Here is a 21,865-nt window from a genome sequence, read left to right on the forward strand (position 1 = left end):
AAAATGCATATATTTATCTAAATATTTGAAAAAAGGGACAAGTAACTGATACTCTTTATAATTATACGTAATTTTAATTTCACTTTCTATTAATCGTATTATAAAAACATGGAAGACCATTAAATATTTATTTCAGTTTAATTTTAATACAGGTAAAAGTCAGATGAAATTTTAGTGTTTACTTATACAACTCTATTTAATGAATAAAAATATTTTCACAGTGAAATTTATGAGTACTAAATGAAAAAACCCAATTTTCCCCGGGTTTTTTCAAATAAAACCCAATTTTCCCCGGGTTTTTTCAATAAAACCCAGGCGGGTTGGGTTTTTTCAAAAATCCCCGGGTTTTTTCAAACCCTTCAAATAACACATGTTATTTGAAAACTGTGGGGAAATGAAAATTGTACAGGGGTCGTGATCGAAAAATTTGCTGCTGTCTGGTTAGTTAATAGGTCCTCAGTTTTTTTCTTTTCTTTTTTTAAAAAGCTATTCATAAAAATTTTGTAGTTGACTACAGTGTAAACTTTTCATGGAGTTAGTTTCGATTTTTTTTAAATTTTTTCCCCGCTTACATAGGTACCTTTTGTATGACGCTGATAATTCGTTCTTTTTATTTTTTCATCACGCTTAAAAAAAAATAAAAAAACTTATCAAACTATTAATTTGCATTTTCCTCTCTTTTTGTAGAATTATGAATTAATGCAGCCACGCTGTTTCTTTCGCATTTGCTGTTCTTAAAATATTATCGGTGTTGAAGTGTCCATTTGATCTTCTTGACCTCATCTTGTTGAGACAAAGAATATAGTGTTGCAGACCATTTCCGTGATGGATCATAATACTTGCTTCCATTGTTTCTAACTGAAAGGATGTTGGTCACATGGTTTCCACCATTTTTCCATTCCTTTTTTTGGAACAAGAGCTTAAACATTTTTTATTTATTTGCGAGCGGCTGTTTCACTAACCCACTGCTTCGCGATTGAACTCAGTCTTTACGAATACCCTTCTTTGCGACTTAACGTCGTCTTGCGCCTTCACGAATTTACTGCTTCGCGGCTCTACTTTGAACCTACAGCTTTAGGCAGAAATGTGTGTGCAGCATGGGAAAAACGACATTGCATATTTAAAGTGCAAAATGCCTTCAATAACTTGAGGAAAAAATTCAGCATAATTTATTTCGCGATATATTTTTGTGTGGAAAATATTTGAAAGGAACAAATTAGTTTTGTTTTTTGCGTAATAAGTATTAAAATAACAAAATTTTTTTTACTTAAACATGGTGTGTAGCGTTTTTAAAAAGTGCTTAAACGTGCTCATTTTTGTTTTTTGAAAGCCCTTAAAGGTGCTTTTTTCATTGGGTGTTTTTAAAAAGTGCTTAATCTTCCCTTTTCGAAAATTATATTTTTTCTTTATCTTGTCGATTTTCGCCACGTATTATGCAAAAGCTTTCTTTTCACATTGTTCTATTCAACGTTTTCACAATTCATTCAACATCTATCTATTTTGTCGTACCGTCGGTCCATAGCGTATGAAAGCGCCAATCATGTTACATGTTTGATGAAATGCTTGCGGTTCCGTACGTGCGTGTACTGAGCTGGATTCGGAGAGATTATTGCACTCTCATGCAACTCTGCTGCATTTTTCAGGATATTCTAAATTTCAGGCTTCCCCCCCCCCCCCTCTAATATCGAACCGAAAAATCTCGATCTTTTTATGGTGGCTAATATAGTCAAGAAAAGAGTTCTTTGTCAGAAACTAGTTATTTTATCAGGATCATGTAGTCTTTGAAAATTATTTTGCATTTTGTTAAAGTATATAGTGCTTAAAAATATTTTTTGAGTACTTAAAAGGTGCTTATTTTTTGTTGAAAGATTTGGCTACACTTCTTGTTAAAACATTTTTTAAGTAGAATCCGGGGGACCTAAGTTTTTATATTTAAATTTTTTTTCTTATTATACTAATTTTTTTCTTTACTCGTTACTGAACATTTAAGATGTCACATTTTTTATGAAACCTTGTCAAAAAGTTTTGAAAATTTTTTTGTTCATATTTTTTAATACATATATTTGCTCAGAATTGTGATTAATTAAATATACATGAAGATACACTGGTTATCATAAATTAAGGAAAATTCACAAAAATCGCGATAACTCAAGAAATTACACATGGAATTTTATGAAACTTACCCACAATATACAACACATAGTAAGGTATTAANTTGCTCAAACTTGTGATTAATTAAATATACATGAAGATATATTGACAGGGGAGAAGGCTTAATAAGTTTATTGAAATCTATGTGTTATCTTTAAGCTATTTGAAAATATTGATCGGAATTAAGCTAATTTTCATTTTCTTTTAATGGAAGAATTAAAAACAATTTAAAGCCTCAAAGATTGCTGTTGCTATGTATCTTTCTCATTTTCATAGAAAATGGTTATGAAAAAAAAGTGCGCATATTTTGGATTGAAAGTTAAAATTTAATCAGGGGGAAATAAAAATCTGTATCGAAATCTGACGACTGGCCGCGGGTGCACTCATCAAAACTTATTTGATTATAAGCTTGAAATTTTTTTTTCTAATGTTTTTCAACCCCCTCTGTTTCCTCCTCAATCAAACAGGTTTTAGTGTTCAATGAACCCCTTTCCTGAGATGTCAAATTTCGATAGCGCTTTTATTTTTCCAAGCTTTAGCAGAGATGATTGTGCTCCGGAAAAAATCCGGATTTTCGGATTTTTCATTAACTGAGATCCAGAAGTTTCAGGAAATCCATGATCTAGAAGTTTCAAGAAATCATCGATGTATAAAAATTATGTATAAAAATTCTTGTATATTTTATTTAAAAATATTAGAACTAGAATTTATACTTGGCATAGCTTTCATTTGCAAGTATTTTCTCTGGTAGAATAATAAATGTGATTAGAGATAAAAGGAAACTTATACATAATCATTCATTTAAATTATGCTGCATATAATTTATTTAGAAATTCATGTTCTGAAAATATCAATGATTTAAATGAAAAAGACATTGTTTTTTTGAAATGCGTCATTACTTATTTTACTTCCGGACAAAAATCCGGAAAAACTTCCGGATTTTTGAGTTAGGCTCACAGTCACCCCTGCTTTAGTTAATTAGGGGTCACAAATTTATATTCAGTATATATACTTATTTAATCTTTAGTGAACAGTCTATATTTTGTTTTTTCGTTAATGTTTTCATTCTTTTAATAGAGTGAACATTTTGTTGATGAACAATTTTTCTCAGAAACTATATCATGTCACCGGCTATTATTTTGATATTGAAAATGGAGGTAAAGTAAAACATTCTAAATGAAAACATTTTAAATAAAAAGAGAACAAAAAACCAAAGAAAAGAAACAAGAACAAAAAAAAAAAGAAGAAAAATTTTTTTTCTTAATTTTCTAATATAAAATTTTTTTAATGCAAGCAGAATTTTTCTAGCAGAATTATGAAAATATTGTTGTTTTTTCAGAATGTTGATATTTATCACACTCTTCTAGATAGAATTTTCTACTCGCTTAACTTTTGGCTGTTTTATGCTAAAAAGTTTTATATGTGTGATATATATATATACATACCAGGGGTATGTATTCACAAAATATCTTTTCATAAAAACGGACCCTTCACAAAATATTTTAACTTAAAAACGGACCCTTCACAAAATGATTTTTCTTTTAATCGGACCCTTCACAAATTTGTTTATCTTCATTATTATTTTGTTAATCGAATAAACCCTTTCCAGGGCAGAAAACAAGAAAGATGGATGTAAACGAAGTTTTGTCTTCGGCAGACGATTCGGTCCGAAATTAATACTCTGCGTATAGGCTAAATACCAAATATTTGTATGTTGCATCTCTAATTTAGAAGCAGCAATTGCTGTTTATTTTTTAAAATTTAATTTTTTTAATTATAATTTTACAGTGTTGAGCATAATCTTGTATGTCTTTACAATTTAAAAACTCCTTGAAAAGGTTTTTTTTTCCAATAACGGACCCTATTTGCACAAATTCATAAAAGCGGACCCTGGTTGAAAGAATGTGAGTAATTTTTTCACAATTTCACGAAAAGCGGACCTTTCACAAAATGTCTGGACAGACCCCTGCATACATACATACACGTTCGAACCCCGCTATAGTCAATCAGTTCACTATATCTGTACTGCAAACAAATTTAACTAATTTTTCCGAACTGATCCCTTTTATTACACATTATTTAAATAAATTACCAATGAAAAGAAATACGAAAATTATTAAAAGACAATATGCTGTAACAAAAAATGTTTTATTTTTTATCACTCTTCATCTTACATGCAGAAAAATTTAGGGATGGGAAATCGAGATCGAGTGCTACATTTCACTCAATAACTGGTTTTAAAAATCGGTATATGTATTTTATGTTAAAATTTCTAAATTACAAAAAAATGAAGAAAAAAATCAGTTGAAGACAGAAAAAAGTTCATAATGTCCAACTTCCTCTATTCTTTTGGCTCACTATATCCACAAAAAATAATATATGTGTATAGCAAGGCACAGGAGAATACATTTTGTTCACTTTATCCAGGAGTTCACTATAAACCATGTTCACTGTAGCGGGGTTTGACTGTAAAAACTTGTCCATTTTAAACTTATGTATAACAGAATAATTGGCGATGTTTATACATATCTTTTCAAATCTAAAATAATTGTGCTGTTTTGATTGTTTTTACTCAATTTAGTATTCTCTTCCTATTTTTTTAATCTTACCTATTTTACTTCATTGGAACATAATTGAAGAGAAATAATTTTTTTTTTAGTGAAAGGAATTTTTTTATTTAAAAATAAAGTTTTTTTTATCATGTGGTATCTATACACATTATTATAAGGCATCATTAGATCCAACACATTTACATGTTGCACAAATGTTGCCAATTTATGTAAAAAAAAAAACCCTGCTATTATGGTACCACACTAGATAAATATATTTTTAGCCATTATTTAGTAATGTTATTTTATTTCAATTATAATTTATTTGAGCCTAATGAAATATTTGTATAGATGTATAAGCAGATGTTTTTGCTTACTAAAATGGTGTTACTTGGCATACAGGTGATAGCCTTCATCTGTGGACTTATAGTCATTCTGTTGATGATCCTCTGTCTGGCATCTTCAAACTGGCTGACTGCAGAGAAGTTCCGTCAAGGACTGTGGGAGCAGTGCGTGGACGAAAATGCCAAGCAGCCACTGCCCTTTGAGCTTAAGGTCAAGCCTGGATGCTATCCCGCCAGGAGAGTTGGTAACGTCTTTTGCTTCTTCTATTTTGTTATTGAAATAGAGTTTTAAGTCTTGGAGAAATTTTCAGTTTATAAAAATGTCTTGCTTGTTACAAATGCATTCATTACATTGTCTAATATCATACAAGTCTCGTTGCTCATTCCAATAAATTTGTTCTTACATATAATAAAGGGAAAGCTATACAACCTAGATTGTTTATAACAGATTTATTTTATTCTTCTAATATTCCATATTTCTGGGCCTGTGAATTTTTTTTCATTCTTAGAATTTAAATTTAAGATATTGGGAGTACAAATTAGTTATCCGTTTTTTTTTTTTTTTTTTTTTTTTTGTCAAAAATGTATTTATTTCAGAACAAAATGAAAGGTGACCTGCCAAATAGTGCTGCATTTGTCAGAACAACCAGTAATCAGAAGGAGCAATGTCCAGCAAATACCGCGGGTTCGGTAAAGTGTCCCACTTGAGCATTTCCAAATAATTTTTTACGATATTTTAGACACCAGGCCGACCTTTATTATGCAGAAGAATAACTTTGTCATGTCTTTGCTTGTAATCCGTCCGTTTTTCTCGTAATGCGCGGCTTAAACGAATCAATTGTAGCCTAAACCGATCGCCCGTAATGGAATCACCAGATTGTAGCAGCTCATAGTATACAACACTATTCATCATTCACCATTCTTCATTCACCATTTACCATTCTTGAAACGTCGAAACCATTCCCTACATTATTTATCAGTTGGAGCATTGTCACCATAAACTTCTACAAGCATTCGATTCACTTCAGCTGCGCTTTTCTTCCAATTAAAGCAGAAGCATAAAACCTCCCGCAAATGCTGCTTCATTACCACAAAATTTGACATATTCAACAAAGTAAAAAACAGGGCTTTTCTATGAAACTCAAAGTGATACAAACTGAATATTATTGACAGATGTTTAACCTCTCTGAAACCAGCTGTCACTATATAACATTCATAACAGCAGAGCCATCTCTTAAAAAAGAATCAAACTAATTTGTACATTTTAAAATGTCATATTTTGTGCATTTTGACCAATTTTTATTTAATGTGTGCAGGATACATCCAGGCAGCTGCTGCTCTTTGCGTGATCACCCTCCTGTTGGATATAGGGGCAACGGTCATGACCGGAATGGGATTGTGCAGTAAAGATCCTACTCGCAAATACACTCTCTACAGATTTGCTCTCTATGTTATGGTTGGAGCCTGTAAGTGTTATTTCCTCTTTCTTTACTACATTAATATATATATAGCAGCAGTTATAGAAGCAGTTAATTGTGAAAAAACAGTACATTATCTTTTATTCAAAGTATTCTCCTTTACTAGGTACTACTTTTCCCCATCTTTCTGGGAGCATTCCATACAAAGTCGGAGGAACTCTTCATCTTTCAAAGATATCCACAAATCAACCCCTTGGTTTCTTCAAATAATGTAACTTTTTGTTCAGACAGACCATATGCCATTGACTGGAATAGGCGATAATCTGAAGGGGCAAGGCCGGGTGAATACGGTTGGTGGGGTAGGACTTCCCATTGAAGTATTTTCCAATAGCGAAATCAATTTTCATGCAAAATTGACGTTCAATGTCTCTTGACTTCAGTTAGTATGGAACCCAATTTCCTTGTTTTTGTATCATTCCCAACAATTTTAAACGATGTGAAATTGATTGCTGATTCACTTGTAATGTAAGAGCAAGTTCTTTTTGCATTTTGGACAAATCTTCTTCCAATAATTCTTCCAATTCCTTGTCTTCGTACAATTTCGTGTTCTTTGTCTTTCACGTCAAACTCACCTTTTTTAAACTTCTGAAACCACTCTCGACAACTTCTCTCATTTAAAGCAGCCTCACCATATGCTTCTTCAAGCAATCGATGTTGCTCAGCTGCTGATTTCTTCAAATTAAAGAAGTAAATTAAAAGTTCCTGCATATATGAGGCTTATTTGGCACAAATCTTAGCATTGTTGCACCAAAACAATTACATAATGCTAATGCGGAATCATCAATACGGTAAGGTTATGTTGTTACCAGATGAACAAACTTAAGAAGTTTAACACCATCCAATTACTACATAACCTTCTGGTAGTGCCATCTTGTGATGAAGGGCAGAAACTTATTTATGCACCCTATAAATATATATTTATATATAAGTTTAAGGGTTTGAATAAGTGATGGCAAAAATCAAATATTTAATGTAACCCTTTTTATGGCTGAGGGAAGTAGGCTTCCTTCATTAATATTTAAATAATGATGGGATACTAAATCTTCTTCTATGATTTGTGTTGCGATCAGCTAATAACTTTAGGAAAAAAAGGTCTTTGTTTAATAAGGGTAACAGTAAAGATTTGTGTTGGGTTAAAAAGAGAATGCTACGCTGTGAAGCTATTTTCTTTTGTGCATTGCAAAATCATTCCTTTCTTATCAAGTTTATTTCAAATTATAAGCACAGAATTTATACTTTCAGTTATTTATAAGCACAGAAGTTCAAGTTTGTGACCAATAACTTCGAACATCTTTAGAAATGGTTCAACTTTGAAAATCTCATTAAAAAAAAGTAACTCTCGGTAATAAGCCAAATGAATTATATTTTATAAATCAATCTCATTCCTAAAAATATTTTAACGATACATTTCTGGAAAAAAATGTCCTTATTCAGGGTTATCTAAACAATACGTAAACAATAGGCTAAATAAAAGGTAGTATAACTATGTTATTTCAGATCTTATGTTACCATTTCTAGTATTTTTATTAAAATGAATATTGGTTGCTGGATGGCAGCCAAATTTTCACTTTAAAATTCATCTCAATTTAGAGATTTGACAGGTCATGTATTACCAATCTAATGAATACGGTAGTTATAATATTTATTGAAAACTGAAAAATTTATTTGGTTTTCCAGATGTTGGTCTGTTTGTTACTGGTAAGAATTTTCTTTTACTTAAATTGGGAAAATTTACAACAGTTAAAAATTTACTGAAATATTGCTTTTGAGTTTTCATGAAATAAAATATTTTTATAAGAAAATAAGCATTTTTTGGTAACTCTTTGCCTCTTGCAATCATATGATCTGCCTTTTTAAGTAAGTAAAATTTCAAGTTTCTCCATCTCAAATTGTTTTGTCAAAAACCAAGTCAAACTATAAATACATTTACTCCAGTGATAATTATTTTGTTTTTATATCTTATATGTTTGTATTTTTATTTTTATTTTTTTAAAGTTTGAGGCATATTTCAATATGAGACTGCACAGACATTGGTATCCTGTTGAATTTTATTAAAAAGGAATTTTTTTTTTCACTCTACATACTCTAACATTTTAAACAAAAAAAAATTGCTAATTTGCTTAATGGTTCTATTGAATTACCAAAACAAATTAGCTACTTTGTTAAAATCAAACTGCACTTATTTGCTGTTATTAATTATCATTGTGTTAGCAATTTTCTTTTGATAGCCAGAGGAATAAACTTTTACTATTATAACTTCTTATACATTTAAATTTTAAAACAAATAATGCATTAGTTCGAGCAAATGTACGAAGTAATAATACATTTTAATGCAAAATAAATGAATGGTAATCAAGCTTACTGGCACTGTTGAAAAATAAGTTAGTGTAACTAAGCAATTGAGTATGAGCATTAAAAACTTTAAATCAATCTTCACATTTATTCAACTCATTTATAAATAAAATGGACTTTTGCTTAGACATTTTTTAAGTCTACATGAAGAATTTTTGTGGTTATTAATAATGAGACTGCGACAACCATTCTTTTTGAGAATGGTTTTTTGGCGGTTCGTCCTTTGAAACACGCAGAATGATGACAAGGGCCTATCATATATAATGCATATTTATTTTAGATTCTCCATTATTGTGCTCAATATTTATCAGGGAATAGAGCGTTAGTCTACCATTGAGGTGAACCGGGTTCGAATCCCAGAATGACTGGTCGATACAAATTCGGCATCCGCCTTGCACCTACCACAGTTCTGTTGTAAAATATCCTCAGTGGTAGACGGATCATTGTTTATAGTGGATTTATTGCTATGTTCATGGCCCTACAACTCTCTTCAAAAAGGAAATAAAAATGAAAGAGATTGCAAAACTATTAAAAAAATTTAAACGTTTAAAAAATTATAGAGACAACCCTATGACAAATGTTGAGGGAATCTTATTTAATTAGTAAATAAGTTATAGAGCAAATTATGTTTGATTGCAATCACTATCTCTAATGTTCCAAAAATTTAGACTATAGTGAACCATTTTTTTAGTGGATTTATTGCTATATTCATAGACCATATTGTAAATATATTGCTTGTTGTACTTAAATTAATACTCTTCCATTTTTTTTTAGTGCTGTCAGTGTTGATTGCTCTAGTGATCTACCCAGCTTGCTTTGCTTCTGAAATAGAGAGGAGCAATAGATCTGTCTGGGAGTTTGGATGGGCCTATGGCGTTGCATGGGGGTGTGCTATTTTCCTCTTTGGTGCCATTCTGCTTCTGCTATGCGACAAAGAAACGGAAGAGATATACCACAAAGAAAGGACCATCACACACGAAAATGGAGACGCAAGAGCGTAGGAGCACAGAAAGAGATTACTTGTAAATATAAATTGCATGAAGGGTTGCCAACGTTGCATATTATATGAATCATAGAGTTTATATTCATGTGTGTGTTGCATATTATATATTTATTTTGATTTTGTTCTCAGTTCTGTAAAAAAAATACGTGTATATAAGAGAGATGAAAACTTCTTAGAGGAAAGAGATTATTTACAAATTATAGTATCTCATCACTATTTGTTGTTTATGAATTATTTAAGAAAATCAGCAAAATGATATGATGCATTTTTGAAATTGAGATTTTAATTGTTTTTTAAATCAATTGTATTGAATGTATAGTAACTATGTTTTAAAAATTGGAGATGTTGTTAAGATCAAAAGCGTTTTTTAAATCGAATAGTAAAATAATCAGAAAATTCATCTGACCAAGAACTCAACCAGTTGGGAAATAAATTTTTCTAGTTATAAATCTGACACCTTTCCAGATTGATACCTTTGGTTCATTGATAAAATTAAGAAATTTACTGATACAATAAAATTATTTCAATATTGTAAGCAGTTTTATTGTACGTAGTTCATTAAAATCATCTGTGCATAAAATACAAATTTAATTTGTTATAGATATTTCAAAATTGTAAGCTCTTATTAACTTCTTTAAAACATTTTTGTTTTCAATGTTTGCCAAAAAATTAAGACTTTCATTTGAAATTCTGCACTTAGTTTATTAAAAATATAAGTGCAAAATATGAATTCATTAAAATTATTAATTGTTCTTAATATCAGTTTTTGAATTTTTTGTTAAAACAAAAATCTTTGAGGCCACAGAATAGAGAACTGATTATTTTTTATGGAATTCATTAGTGATTTTGATAGGAAATTGCTGTAATATATCTTCATTTATTTTGAAAAGTATGATTATAGTAAATAATTTATTGTTAAGGTAAAAAATTCTTATACATAAAAACTTTTATAAATTTTAGTTACGAGGTGTTATTTACGTATGAATTTGTTTGACTCATATAAAATTATCTAACGAACTAAGTCTCTTTCAGTCAGAAAAAAAAATCCTATTTGAAAATTACAATCACTGTTATTAAGAAAAACTTGGGAAATTTTTTTAAAAAGTGGGTTGGCTTATATAAATTATCTTGGCTTGAAATCTGAAATTTATAGATACATACCAGGGGTCTGTTTAGAAGGAATTTGGGTCCATTAACGGTCCCTTCACAAAATATCTTTTCATAAAAACGGACCCTTCACAAAATGATTTTTCTTTTAATCAGACCCTTCGCAAATCTGTTTATCTTCATTATTGTTTTGTTAATCAAATAAACCCTTCCCAGGGGGGAAAACAACAAAGATGGATGTAAATGAATTAAGTTTTGTCTTCGGCAGATGCTTCGTTCATTATTCGTCCAAAATTAATATTCTGCGTTCAGCAGTATAGGCTAAATACCAAATATTTGTATGTTGCATCTCTAATTTAGAAGCAGCAATTTCTGTTTATTTTTGAAAATTTAATTTTTTTAAAATTTTAATTTTACAGTGTTGTGCATAATCTTGTATCTAATTAAAATTTAAAAACTTCTTGAAAAAGTTTTTTGCAATAACTGTACCCTATTTGCACAAATTCATAAAAGCAGGACACTGGTTGAAAGAATGTGACTTAACGTTTATTTTATATTCACAAATTGTGAGTAATTTTTTCAAAATTTTTCAAAAACAGGACCTTTCACAAAATGTCTCGACAGCCCCGTGCATACTATCTATGCTGGGATTGATGATTAAAACTTTTAAATCTTGAGTTATCTTATTCTGGTCATATTTGAGCATTTTTGGTGCTATATGTTTTATTTACTAAGTTTTAGTTTGTGAACGTTGGCAACCCACTTTCTTCTCTAAGAGAAATCTTGTCGTCCATCCAACAAAGCAGCCATCTCTAAACCTGTTTTAACCTCTTCTTAACCTGAAACTGATCTCTCTCTCACTAATCGTTGCTGCATCCAAGCTTTTTTTAGAGATTACATTGAACTATTGGAATGTTTATTTTTTTTATTGCTTGACTTACTATGTGATTTAAGCATTATCACTGTTATAGCTGATGTCATGAAAAAAAAGTTTTGTTTCAAATCATTTTCATTGTTAATTGTTTGTAATTTTTTGTTAGTTTCTCTTCTTTTATAGTAGTAAAAATAAATGATAAGACTTTTTTCTTATTATATATTTAAAATTTAATGAACCAATGCTGTTATATAAGCAGCATGGCACTTTAACTTATTGGATTAACTATTTTGCGTATGATGGCTAAAATCATTAAAATTTTATTTATGCTTATTGTTGTCATATTTGCAATCAATTTCATTGTAATTAATATTATAATTAATCCTTATAATTACATCTGAAAGTAAACTTGAAGTATTTCGAGACCATTACGGGTTAGTTGTTATTTGATGTGATGTTAAAGAGGGTTAGGTAATTCTTCATGCAACAGAAAAGTCAGTTTTAAAATTTTTTTTCTCCATTGGGACAAAATAAATAAAAATGCTAAAGTTATTATACAGCTTGTGAACCATAAAAATAAATTTTTCCAAAATCATTCAAAATGGCAGCTATATAGCTTTTCTTCTATTAAGTCTGGACTAGTAGCAACTAACATTTTTGAATTGGTATGATAAACATTTATATTATTCTAGCTGTAAAAACATGATACATGTGTATAGTTATGAAGACAAAATTTAAAGGAATTGTGCATTTAAAAAAAAATATCACAATTCCCCAAAAAATATTTCCAGAAAACTTTTAATGATGAAAAACTTGAAATAAATTTAAAAATCCTATTTTTGTGATGATTGCAATTTTAAATTTGAAGTCAATCTGAGAAGAGTTGCTTCAGTTGTGTTAGTTTTCATTCTCAAACTTTTGAGTATATTTAAGGATTAAAATTCCTTGCACCTTTCAAGCAAATAAAGAAAAGAAAGCCCCTTTAAATTTAGATTGATACTTAACAAGTTGAAACTGTGCATGTATTTTATTTAAACAGTATCGTGAGTTACTTTTTGTTATTTCATTTTTAAATGTAAAAATACACTCTGAAACATCTTGGATGCAATTAACAGGCTTGTTGTGCTGCAGCAACAGCATTCTGCTTTTAAAGATACATTTAGATAGATAATAATAAATCATTGTGTTGTCTCTTATCTGTGAATATCGAAAAAGCACTGCAGTTTAAAATGAATGTTTAATTTTCAGATTAACAAACAAGTTATTTGTAATTTTCACTTAAAGCCACATTGAAAAAGGTGGCCTGTGCCTTGTATAAATGTTTTTGCCATGTGTCTCTTGTCCCCACTTATTGGTGTCCGTGTTTTTCTTTTCCTTAGAAGGTTGTAAAAGGGAATGCAGTTTGTTCAAAGTAACTTGGTTTTAATGATCCCTGTGTGCAGGAATGCCACCGGCTGTAGACTTTCCATGATTTAAACAAATCTTAGTTTCTGTTGAGACACAATTGTGTGATAGTTAGCACTGAGCTGTCATTTTATTTTTTTAGCTGGCATTGAACAGCTGACTTAAGGGTGCAGAAAATTCTCAGTGAATAGTATTTTCCCATAACTCAAACTGACTGTGGTCAGCAAGCAAGTGGGGGACCACTTTGATCAGCCTGCGTAGGGATCGAGGGTGCGCAGTATCGGTCCTCGTTAAACTGTTCTACCATGAAGTGCTCGACTTCACGCGCAGGTCGTCAGGCTACTTGAGCAGGGGAGCCGTCCTCTCTACAGGGGATTAAAATTGAGATGGCATTTCTTCGGATCATCCTCGGGGAAGTTTACTTGACTGTCGCTGATAGCCCATTGTGCAGCTCTAGTGCAACATAAATAAAGTACCTACCTACTGAAACTTTTATTTTATATCCATCGTTGAACACCCAGTTGAACATCGTTCAACGACCCAGTTTTTGGGTATATGACTACTCCATAGCCTTATAATTTTGAACCAATCCAGAAGACAAAGAAACTCCTTGATCAGTTCCCCCAGAGGTATGATTTGTTCTATCATAACTTTGTAATATTTTTCTCAACCCAGAAATAAAAAATAAAAACTCTTGGATCAAGCATTGAATTAAACTAGCCTTTGAGCAGAACATTTTGATGGCACTAACTCCCATTTTTATTAAATCGAGTGAGGAAATCCACGTAAACTTTCCACGGTTAGCCAGACAGCAAAGACTCCTAATCCATCTATCACTGAGGATATTTTATGTCAGCATTGCAGTCAGTGCGAGTCAAGATTAGTATTTTTTTCACTGAGCTGTCATTGTGAAGTTCTACTCCTGAGGGCAGCTTAAAGCTCTTCGCATTGGTGCATACCAGCGCCTGTCCGGAAGATGGCTTCAAACTAAATTCTATTGTAGTCACTATGAATGGCATAGAAGACGTGATAAAATAATTCCGTATAATTAATTCCTCAAAAGCATGATGAGAAAACTGGTTCAAGTGCCCACAGTATTTATATACAGGGGTTGAAATCAAGAAAATTTAGTCATGGTTCAGAAGGGGGTGCCAGTAACTAAAAGATATTTAAAGTTTGTATATATGTTCAATGTTTGGTTTCTATTACATTATTTTTAAAGAAAAGTTAAAGTGAATTTAAAAGAAAAGTTACAATACGAAGAATGTAACGATTATAGCGAAATGTTGGGACAGTAATACAGACGAAAACATAACATCGAAACAGCATGCCATCCCTTAACATCGATTGTTAACCGAGGGAATCACTGGTAATTATTTAATATGGAATATAAATTCCTTTAATATAATGCTAGGAAAATTCTATGTGAAACTAGAGAAAAATATTTAGTTTAGTACTACTGGTTGGCATCCCTGCTTTTTGCATATTTTTATTTAATTTATCTGAATACATCGATCCTAAAATATTATAATTATTTACCAAATTACATCCTGGTTTCTTTAGTTTTATACAGTCAGTGGTTGGTTAATGTGTATTTTATGTGAATAGTCTTCTCTGTTAGACTTAAGTGCAGTGTTATTTTTTCTTTTGTTAAATTATTTAAATAAATATTATTTTTTTAAATATTCTTCTGAAAAGGAATGTGGGTATTTAATCCATAACTCATGCTGTTTGCTACATTAAAACAACAAAATATGTAATTAAAATATTTTAATTATTTATCAACTAATGAAAGTTTAAATATACTCAGTCATTAAATGAGTTAGAAAAAAAAAATCAAAGTCTAATGAGCCAAATTTTGTTGTGTAAATATGAAATGTTAGTGATTTTTATTTATACTTTATTAATATTAGTAATGTAAGTAATGTGTGCTGAAATAGAAAGCTTTAAACTATATCATAGTGGTGGACAAACTTAATGGATGTGTATAAAAAGTAAAAAATGTTGAACAATATGTATTTCTGGATTTTTTAAAATTTTTATTTATAATGATTTAATTATCAGAATTTTTGGTAAATCACTTATTTGAGAGAGCTTGACTTGGCAAAAAAGTAAAAAATAAATGAGCAATATGTATTTCTAGATTTTTTGCTAAAGTCAGTTATGAGTAGATGTTAATTATGAGAATTTCTGTTAAATAATGTAGTTGCAGTAGAATGATTTCTGTGTCACTGATATAATTTTTTTTTCTTTTAAGTAAAAATGTTTCAACAATATGTTTTACTAGAGTTTTGCTACATTTATGAGTTACTGCATTTATAAGTTTTGCTGCATTTATAATGTTAATTATCAATATTTTTGCTAAAGTTAGTGAGCTCAGTTATGAGTAAATGCTAATTATCCAAATTTTTATTGAATCACAAAATAACATAGTTGCAAAAGTCTGACTTCCATGTCTCTGAAATAACATCACAAAAAAAAACTAAAAAAAAGATGCAATTTGGCAACCGGAAATTCCATTTCCTTTTTAATTATTATAAATTTTCTTCCCCTAACTTTGCCTGAAAGATTGCTCATAAATTTTTATGGAAATTTCATATTTCAGACTTTTTATTTTCCTAAAAACACTATTAAAAGGCACTTAGAGTCATTGATTAGGTTGTATCCTTATAAAGTTAATTACACGAATCACAGCTCAGGGTTTGCAGACATCAGAAAAATATTACACATGCAACATTATTTTAAATTGCTGCAAGTTTGAATCATTACTAGTAAATATCTCGAGCAGAAGTTGATATCGTTATTTACCATGTACATTATAGCTATATGAATTTTGTAAATGAAAATGAATTGTGATAATTTGAAAGCAGCAATAAAATTCAATCTGCAGGGTATTTAAAGGAAACAAATATTTTGTTTTTTGACCGCAAAAGACCTTACACACATTATTTGTTTTAAAAAAAAAACATGTGTTATTTTAAGTGATAGAATATATTTTAATGATTATATCTCTTAAACTATTATTACTTAAAATTTGTAAATTTTAAGTGATAATGTAACAGGGTTGCCACTCTACAGGGAGAATGGGAAAAACCTGGAAAATACAGGGAATTTAAACATCTCTTAAAATAACGGGGAAAATGCAGGGAATTTTGAGTTTTTCTTTAGAAATTAGGAAAATAAAGGGAATTTTATTTCTTATTTTCATCTTTTAAAAGATAACTACTCAAAGCCTAATATGGGATATTTCAGCTACATTAAACTATTTCATTTACTACAGCATTATTTAGGTATGTTTAGTTGTTCCTTTTTTCCCTCTTAAGTTTTTCCAGCAACTAAAACTAATATAGCTCAGACATGAGCACAGTAATTGTTGTTTCCTCTTAATATAATGTGTATAGAGAAAACACAGGGAATTTTTTTTCTTCAGATTTGTGTGGCAACCCTGTGTAAATATATTACTTTAATAGATATAATCCTTAAAATATATTCTATGACTTAAAATAATTTAAATTAAAAAAACAAGTTTACTTAAAATTTGTATATTTTAAGTGATGTAATATATTGTAGCCAAATAACTTTTAATGTACATTTTCTAATTATTTTATGTATTAGCTCTTCAATTTCTAACTAAGTAAGATTATAGACAATGCTTTGGAAATACTGTAAATGAGAAAACATATTTATAATAATAATGCATCGGATTCATGAGCTGCCTATCTATAAGTTGTTTTATTTAGATAATATATTTAACTTTAGTTGAATCCATGGAAATCATTTATATGCTGGCTAAATTAAAGGATAAATAAGTTGATGAAAATTTAATTTTCTAAGAATCGTAAAACATTTTTTCATAAAATAAATGTATTATATATATATTATAGTTCGTGACACTTTCTAAACTCCAGCAACTGTCCTTTAGAGTATATATTTTGATTGTTAAAAAACTAAAAATTTAATAATTTTAAAAAAACTTTGTAAATCTGCCAACTTTAAGGCTGGCTGAACTAAGCAATACTTTGTAGTGTTCTACCAATAACAATTATACATAGCAATCATCATAAATTAACGTATTAACTAAAAGTTTAAAATTTGTATGTGTACTGTTTCTGGGAATTATTATTGCTGTTATGCAAAATTTCTCAATAATTACCAATAAAATCCTTTCTAAAGGGGATGATGTGTCTTAATAAAATTTTAAAGCGATTATTTATTGAAAAATGTATTCCTTTTTTTTCTGAATATTTCAAATTCAGTGCAATATTGTTTCTGATTTTTAAAATATTTCTATGATAAACTTTGTGTACAGTAGAATCCTGATAATCTGAGTGATCTCTATAATCTGATCTACTATTCATTCATGATTTTGTTTTGTTTGGGTTTTTAGTGTTCCACTAATAAACTATCGCATTTAATATTGACAAAGTTACTCTAACGCTGCATAATCTGGGCTTATAAAAATTTTCAAAAACTAAGAGATATATAAGATTTTGATAATTTTAAACTTTGTGTAAAAAATGTCGCCAGATTGGCGATTTCTGTAAAAAAAATTAATAACTTTTAAAATAAAATTGTTTATCTTTTTTTAGGCCCAGATAATACTTTATGGCAAGATTGTATAGATAGTTTAAAATTATAACTTTGCCTCAAGTGTAAAATACTTAAAAAGTGACTTTTTATGAACTTATTATTTTTTTTTTTTGGAAGAGGGGAACACTGTTGAGATGCAATCTGATCAGACCTAGGCTTTGTTAGATCTTGATTAAACCTATTACAACAATTGAGCTAACAATTCACGTGTTTAGTCGGTTGCAGAAGTTGTGCAACTGACTTAACATGTGAATTGTTTGCTTTTGGTGCTATGGTTTTATTTTTTATTGTAACTATTATTATAATTTTTTTTTTATTGCTTATATTCAACATTTTTTTTCTTTTAAATTATGTCAGATGTAACTTATCTTCTACAAAGATTCTTTGTATGTTAAAAAAAAAAAAAAAATCTTCTGAATTTTTAGGATTTAGTGGGGGTGATGGTCTCGATTAACTCACATTACTGGGATTCTACTATTTAAAAAAAAATTATTCATTTTGTCTGTAAAATTTATGCATAATATAAATATTTTACATTTATTTATAACTTTTTATTAATTGTATTGTTAACATAGCTGTCAACTTTTATGTATTTTGCTGAATTTTAGTATCAGTAGTGAAAATTTATTCTTTAATATTTGGTTCTGAATTCAGTAGATTTGATCTTAAATGACTTGCAATACAATTCAAATGCGTGAGGGGCAGACCTCGTTTTAGTGCAGCAGTGCTTTTAAATTTTTTGTATTATTTGATTTTGTTTATGATATTTGATTTTTAAAAATTTTCTTTTGCTACAACTAAGAAAATTATTCTGCAAAAAGCATAAGTGTTGGCAGCAGCTATAATAATAATGTGAAGACATAATTTAACGATTGATCTAAGACTTTGTATTCATGTGGCATGTGTTGACTTCTATGTGTTAATCGTTTGAATCCCATTCGGGCAACACGAGTAAAAACGAATATTTAACCAAATACTAATAGTAATATCTTTGGCAAAAGAGCCAGAAATAATCCCTCCATTTAGAAAATCCCTATAATATATATACATATATTTATTTTTCAAATTATATGTGCTGTACATACGTGTGTGTAATTGTATATAGATGCTATTAAAAAATCTGAATAAAATCACATCGACAGTAATTTTTTTGCAAGTCGAAAATTCACTTCTTTGTGTCGTAGAAAGTCTTTGGGAGAAAAAAAAATTTTTTTTCCAATGTTATAGCATTTTTACGTGTTCCTAGATTCCCTGTGAATGTTTTATGCAATTCATACGTTTTCTCTTTATTGGAAATGTTTATTAAAAGTTGTACTGTTTTAATAATGTAACATGTGTTACCCACAAATTCAATCCATGCACCAATTTATAGTGTCTAATATTTAAATTAAATCCACTGAAATTTTAATGGCTTCTTGTTTGAAAAAAAAATGATATTTGTATCATTTACCTTAATTGCCTTTTTTTTATTATAGAATAACATGCATGTTTTTAAAACAAACTCATTTTCTCTGCAAAATATTTTATAAAGTGGTAAGGAATTAAACACCTAATTTTGAAATCACTTAAAATCCACTCTATAAGATTAGTGATATTTTATATTCAAATAAAATAAAATTTTCTAAACCTAAAGTCAAATATTAATTAATTAATTTTTTTTCGAATTGAAACAAGTTGGAAACTTCTTACCTTTAGGAACATCGTGAGATATTAATGAGACCTAAATTAATATTTGAACAATAAGTTTTAAATTTTTTTTGAAAAATTTTGAAGTGATGGAATCATAATTTATGGATTTTCTTGACTTTAGAATGAAGTATCAGCGACTAGTTTATGTTGAATTTATTATTATTAATTTCTTTTGGTGATATATTGCTGAACTCATCAATTAAATTAAATGATACATTTTCAAATGTAAGAAATAAATATAAAGAAATAAGTATATAAGAGAAATCGGCTAATATAATTTTGAAATATCATAAAGTCTAATCTAATTTTTACTTTCAATATTTTTAATAAATCTAAATTTTTTCTTTTTTATGATTTTGTTTAAAGAGGTTTTAGTTGTCAGAATAGCTTGTGTTTAAATTACAGCCAAAAGTAATAGTAACAAAATTTACACTTTCATTTATACATACAATAATGTAAAATAAACAATCCTTTAGACATTTATTTTTCAATTCTATTTGTGCAAAAATTTCCTACTTTGTATAAAATGTTTAAGTTATTAAGTGTATGTACTTCACATATTAGTATCAGTTTTTTTTTCCGTTAGGAATAAAATTATTTATTAATGAAGTTGTTTACCTCCCTTTTTGAAAGAAAGCTGAAAAAAATGTCTCATTAATTGCTGTGTTTAATTTTAAGCATTTCTTGCAATTTTCTTCAATAAAACTATTGTGAATAAAATTTATTCTGTATAAAACAGTGATTTCTTTTACTTTGCATTGATTAGTACACCTTTTTAATAACTAAAAAAATGCCTTTTTTAAAAAAAATAAATAAACCTGAACAAGAAAGATTTGTGTATTATTTTTAAAGCACCTTTCATTTTCAATTCCTTTGTTGAATATAAAAAGGGCTATAAAATCAATTTATTTAACATTGAAATGGACCCCATTGTAGACTGTTGAAAATCAAGTTAAATTTCGGACTACTTTTTAGTAAACATTAGTGGTATAAATAATAATTTTTTGATTGTATTACATAAGAATTAAATTTTTTTTTTGCAGGATGTTTTTTTTTAATTGTAACTAGCTGTTTGTACAGGTATCTATTAATCGAATCATTCAAGCGAGGACCATGCGCGTTTTTCCAATCTTCTGCAGAATTTTTAATTTAGATTGAACATTGTGTGTGTTTATGTATGTTTAATGATTGATATGTGTATAACTAATTAATTTTAGCGATTTTTGTAGATAATGAAAAATATTAGACGAAGAAAAAAAACTTCTAAGCATGCTAATTGTAATGTGCTAAAATATTACTACATTCATTTCTAAACTTCGAAACTATGATTGGAATTTTACTAAAAAAACTGCCACAGCAATTTTTTAAACTAGTATCCGGTAATATAATACGCGGTCCAATATAAATACTATGGGTCAGTATTAAGGTACGATATCGGGCCATGTGCTAATAAAGAATATTGACTACGAATTTCCTCATTTTAACGCTATTCAACACACTATTATATATATATATACATACATAAACTTGATTGTCATATTGTGTACCCCCTAATAAGCGTATAATTATTTCCCCTGGTAGGGTACACTAGTGCCCGGTAATAAAATACGTGGTCCAATATAAATATTAAGGTAAGATATCGGGCTACGTGTTGAAACAGAATATTGACTTCGAATTTCCTCATTTCAAAGCTAATAAACACACTATTATATATATATATATACATAAACTTGTTTGTCATCTTGTGTAACCCCTAATAAGCCTATAATTTCCTCTCGTAGGGTACACTAGTATCCGACAATATAATACGTGGTCCAATATAATTATTATGGGCTAATATTAAGATACGATATCGGGCCATGTGCTAAAATAGACTAATGACTTCGAATTTCCTCATTCAAACGCTATTCAACGCACTATTATACTCATACATACATAGTAAACTATAGAGCCACATTGTGTACCCCCTAACAAGCATAAATATTTCCTCAGGTTGGGTATACTAGTACCCAGTAATATAATACGTGGTCCAATATAAATATTATGGGTCAACATTAAGGTAAGATATCGGGCTATGTGTTGAAACAGAATATGGACTTCGAATTTCCTCATTTTAACTCTATTCAACACACTATTTTATATATATACATATTAAACTTAATTGTCATATTGTGTTCCCCCTATTAAGCCTATAATTATTTCCTCTCTTAGGGTACACTAGTATCCGACAATACAATACGTGGTCCAATATAATTATTATGGACTAATATTAAGATACGATATCAGGCCATGTGCTAAAATAGACTAATGACTTCGAATTTCCT

At 29.2% G+C, this 21,865-nt stretch overlaps 1 protein-coding gene across 2 annotated transcripts in view; it reads left to right on the plus strand.

The window, feature by feature from the left end:
- LOC107439361 (transmembrane protein 47) overlaps positions 1–20,277 on the plus strand; it is a 58,477-nt gene extending 38,200 nt beyond the window's left edge. For both annotated transcript variants that reach the window (XM_043054703.2, XM_043054704.2), the window contains exons 3-5: positions 5,103–5,289; positions 6,361–6,510; positions 9,649–20,277. In XM_043054703.2, coding sequence (XP_042910637.1) covers positions 5,103–5,289; positions 6,361–6,510; positions 9,649–9,875 — 564 coding nt within the window. In that variant the 3' untranslated portion in view covers positions 9,876–20,277. The remainder of the gene's footprint in view (positions 1–5,102; positions 5,290–6,360; positions 6,511–9,648) is intronic.
- The last annotated feature ends 1,588 nt before the right edge of the window (positions 20,278–21,865 follow it).

The sequence above is a fragment of the Parasteatoda tepidariorum genome, chromosome 10 (genome assembly GCF_043381705.1).
Source record: "Parasteatoda tepidariorum isolate YZ-2023 chromosome 10, CAS_Ptep_4.0, whole genome shotgun sequence".
Taxonomy (NCBI): Eukaryota; Metazoa; Arthropoda; class Arachnida; order Araneae; family Theridiidae; genus Parasteatoda; species Parasteatoda tepidariorum.